The sequence below is a fragment of the Oreochromis niloticus genome, linkage group LG11 (assembly GCF_001858045.2).
Source record: "Oreochromis niloticus isolate F11D_XX linkage group LG11, O_niloticus_UMD_NMBU, whole genome shotgun sequence".
Taxonomy (NCBI): domain Eukaryota; kingdom Metazoa; phylum Chordata; class Actinopteri; order Cichliformes; family Cichlidae; genus Oreochromis; species Oreochromis niloticus.
The window spans coordinates 16798070-16801939 of NC_031976.2; the positions used below are offsets into that span (position 1 = coordinate 16798070).

The 3870-nt window shown below is 40.5% G+C and overlaps 1 protein-coding gene across 2 annotated transcripts; it reads left to right on the top strand.

Annotated features, from left to right (window-relative positions):
• Positions 1-1723: 1723 nt before the first annotated feature.
• On the top strand, positions 1724-3569 carry LOC112848150 (uncharacterized). Of its 2 annotated transcripts, none has more exons than XM_025911313.1 (4): positions 1724-2071; positions 2161-2214; positions 2327-2437; positions 2959-3569. In XM_025911313.1, exons 3-4 carry the CDS (start codon positions 2377-2379, stop codon positions 3507-3509), a joined length of 612 nt encoding a protein of 203 aa, XP_025767098.1. In that variant the 5' UTR covers positions 1724-2071; positions 2161-2214; positions 2327-2376; the 3' UTR covers positions 3510-3569. The 2 variants fall into 2 exon arrangements, with proteins under 2 accessions (XP_025767098.1, XP_025767097.1); XM_025911312.1 differs by having other exon boundaries at positions 2173-2214.
• The last annotated feature ends 301 nt before the right edge of the window (positions 3570-3870 follow it).

Sequence of the window (3870 nt, forward strand, 5' to 3'; positions counted from 1 at the left end):
ACAACAACATGCAAAGTTCATTAAACACCAAACAGACTCCCAACAATACATACACTATAGTGTCAAATCTGACTTTTATTCCCTCCCTAAGTGATAATGGTAAACTTTTGACTTGCACTGCTCAGTTTATTAGTGGAGAGTTCTCAACGTCTGCAACTCTTACTGTAAAACGTGAGTTCCTACATGTCGCCCTCCTGATCGTTTGATACTTTACAAAATATACCTGTTAGCTTTCTGTTGGAAAACTGATTTTGTTAGATTGGTAAAAAATAAATAAATAAAACAATAAAGCCAGCCGCCAATTAGCTCAGGTTAGCACAAATACAAGAAACTAGAGGAAGCCATTAGCTTGACTAGAGTTAAAGCTAGCGTGTTTGATTTAGGTACTGTATATGAACATATAGCTGAGTCATAAGCTGGAAGTCACTGAGAAGGGAAAAGAGGGAGAAATACAAAACTTTTAGATAATGTATCCAGAAAGACATTTTACATGTGCATTAAAGTGCCAGACCTGTAATAGATGGGCAACTAGTCCAAGGTGTATCCCACTTTTCACCCTATGACATCAGAGACAGGCTGCAATACCTCCTCAAGTGTAAATTGGATCAGCAGAAGAAAACTGAAGGATTGCTGGATGGATGAAAAGTGCCACAAAACATTTGTAAAGAGAAAACTAGAAAGAAAAGTATAAAACGTGCCTCCATCTAGATTTAAAAGATTGTCTCCATTATTGTCCAGGGACCAACAAATTTTATAACACTTTTCAACTCTTATAACTGTTTTTATAAATCTGAACCAATAGGCTTATGGCTTTAACCTTACATATAAGACCTACTTTAATTTAACTGTCCAAAAACACAAAAATACTCCTCCAGATGTTGAAGTGTTATTAATTAGTTGTTATCATTTTCCCAGCATATGAGAGAGATCCATTTGAAAATTACAGTAAGTGCACTTCTCAGCACTCTCAAACTCTTTTTGTTTTCATGTCACATCTCAAGAGGACTAACCAGCGTCTAACATTAGCTTTTTTTTTCCCATTACAGCAACCTCTGCTTTGCCTGCCGACGTCCCTTTAAGATTTAGTGCCTTGACTCGCTCCTGTGTGGTGATTCCCTGCAGTTTCCAGTACAAAGAGAATGAACCGATGACCCGTAGCATCTGGTCCAAAAAAAGTGGATACATTGTATTCCATAATGGCCAAAGCTATGTAATTGACCATTTTAAGGGCCGAACCAAAATGTTAGGAAATCTAAACGAGGGAAACTGCTCACTGGAGATTGATGACATCAAGCCCTTTGACAATGGACCCTTCTGTTTCTATGCCGAGAAAGGACATGAGACACATACATTTAACAACAGCTGTGTATTTATTCTGATGAAAGGTTTGGAGTCCCACTATAGATCACTGAAATGTGACAAACACATTGCTTTCTAAGTATCAAGTATAATCTCCTTTGTGTTTGTCATGCTCAGCTTCTCCAGAAAAACCAGTGAGAAGTTAATCCTGGTTCAACTATAACTGTTTCGTGTTCTGTTACACACACATGTTCATCAGTAGTAATATACCTATAGCTTTTTTTCAGAGGTTGATAGTTTCAAACAGAATACCACAAACAGCAGGCATTCCTTTAGAAATAAACAGGGATTCTTAATTCTGCAACATTTAGACAGAGGGGGGGGGGTTACAGTTAGACCCCCTACAGTCAGCAGAAGAGGTCATCCTTATCAAGAGCATCTCAATTGTACTGCCATAGTTTTCAATACAAACAGTCTCCTTTATCTTATGCCAGGTCCATCGGAGCCACCATAGCTTTTTCACCTTTTATCATACCATTACACTTTCTACTGACCATCCTCCAAACAGGCATCGCCTTTTGTTTACACCTTTATCTCTGCATCTCAGAGGCCAGCTGGAAACAAGCCCCACACCTATATAAAAAAACGCCCTAATCAAACACCCTGTATTTTTCCTCACTACTTTACATCGGTCATTGAGAGCATAACACTTCGTTCACCAGCAAGGACAACAACCCTAAGAGCGTTCTTTTTAACATGGACAGCATATATGGTAGGTAAAACAAGACTATTAACGGATTCTTAAATTTATACAATTGCATATCAAAAAATATTCAAACTGTTTTCTCTTCTAAACAAAAGCCTGATTTTTAGGAACTTGGTACACTGGGACACCCCACGCGGCACTTACACAAGGTTTGTATTTCTTCTTCTCACACAAAACAGATTGTGCCTCATTGTTTAGAAGCAATCTTACCTGTTTCACACATAGTAACATTTAAATGTGTATTTCTCATTCTTTCTACAGGATCACAAAGCTATATAGGGCAAACAACACCTCTAACTAAGGAGTGCAGGATGACGTCGGCATCAACCATGACGAACAGCCAGAACATCGCCCAAGCCACAGAAGCTCTAGGTACGTGTACAGGTATATGTACCCGATGCCCCTCATTGTAAAAAGCAACGCTGTAAAAACGTCGTAGATGGGTCTAAATTTAAGTTAGAATAGCAAGGCAGTAATAGGTATGTGTATACCGTTAAATATAACAGCGGAGCAGTTATACTTCGCGTAGATTGTGGTGAGGGAGTGTTTGGGGGGGGGGAGTCACAAGTCATGTTTGCGCTGTCTTGGACAATGTAGTCATCCCAGAGATGCTGTATGTTTCCCAGTGGAACAGTCCAACAGGCCCTGAGCTTTACAGTGCGAGGCTGATCGTTTCAACCGTAGCACCGATGACTTTATTTTTCTCAGTGTATGTGATGACAGGGAAAGTTTTATAGCTGCCAGAGGGGTTGAAAACTGGAGGTTAAATCCTTACCCTCTGAGCATAGAAGAGCCGCACTACATGGTTTAAGGATATGGTTTTTATACAGTGGCATAAATGTGTGTGTCTATGCAACAAAATATAAAATCTTTTTTATTGTTCCCATTTTCAGAGCGAGACATGCAAGCGTGGGACCTCTCAGACTCCCCACCGCCTGCGCTGCTAATCCAGACCCCACCACATCCTCCCCCCTCTCCTCAGCTGCTGCAGGATCCTACAGGATCGGGTCTGTGTGAGGAAACCATTATCGACATCAAGCTTGCAACCCATCACCTGGTGATGTTGGCATTAAACGCCTTTCTACAGGAAACATGCGGGTGTCGAACAGCTCAACCCAGTCAGGTGCAACACAGTTGTTTGCTCGAACTGCCCGAGTATTACTTTGACACCTACTACGACGATGTGATGCTGAGGCTCAAGACATTCCGATTCATCCCTGCCATTCGCCTGTTTGTACGCTCGTACACAGTCGATGGGACTAAAACACAATTCAGCAGAATTGCAGAACACACCATGACTGAACTGAGATCATCACAACATATAGTATGCGCAATTAACGACAATATTGCACAGCTGCTAGAAGCAAGTCGTTATGCCCGTCGTGTTAAACCAGCCATGCTTCGCATGATTGGTAACTACTGGGCTGGGAGACACCTGGTTTAATGTATGTTGTTCAGTATTCATTGTCTGTGTGAATGAAATAAAAAGACATGTCAACACCGACACCTTAGTCATTTGCGGTCGACTTTGCTTATACAATGGAGAAAAGCAACAATACAGCGTGTTTCTCTGCTCCAAGACATCGGTGGGGCCTTTCACACGGTAAGCATGTCTGTTATACCCAGCGCATAAATGTCTGTATGTCAGTGCTGATTATACAAACACTGTTTAAAATGTGACACATATGTTGTCCGAAAACAAATCCTCTAAATTTGCAAAGTTACTGATTTAAAAATATATTTTCGAATTTTTAGTTGCATGACAAACATACGATAGACTCTTGAGCGTATTTATTTATATAGCT

Excerpts from the sequence above, each read along its gene's own strand:
- LOC112848150 (XM_025911312.1), top strand. Across the intron at positions 2,215-2,326 it reads CCACGCGGCACTTACACAAG|GATCACAAAGCTATATAGGG; the intron begins GTTTGTATTTCT and ends TTCTTTCTACAG. Across the intron at positions 2,438-2,958 it reads CCAAGCCACAGAAGCTCTAG|AGCGAGACATGCAAGCGTGG; the intron begins GTACGTGTACAG and ends TCCCATTTTCAG.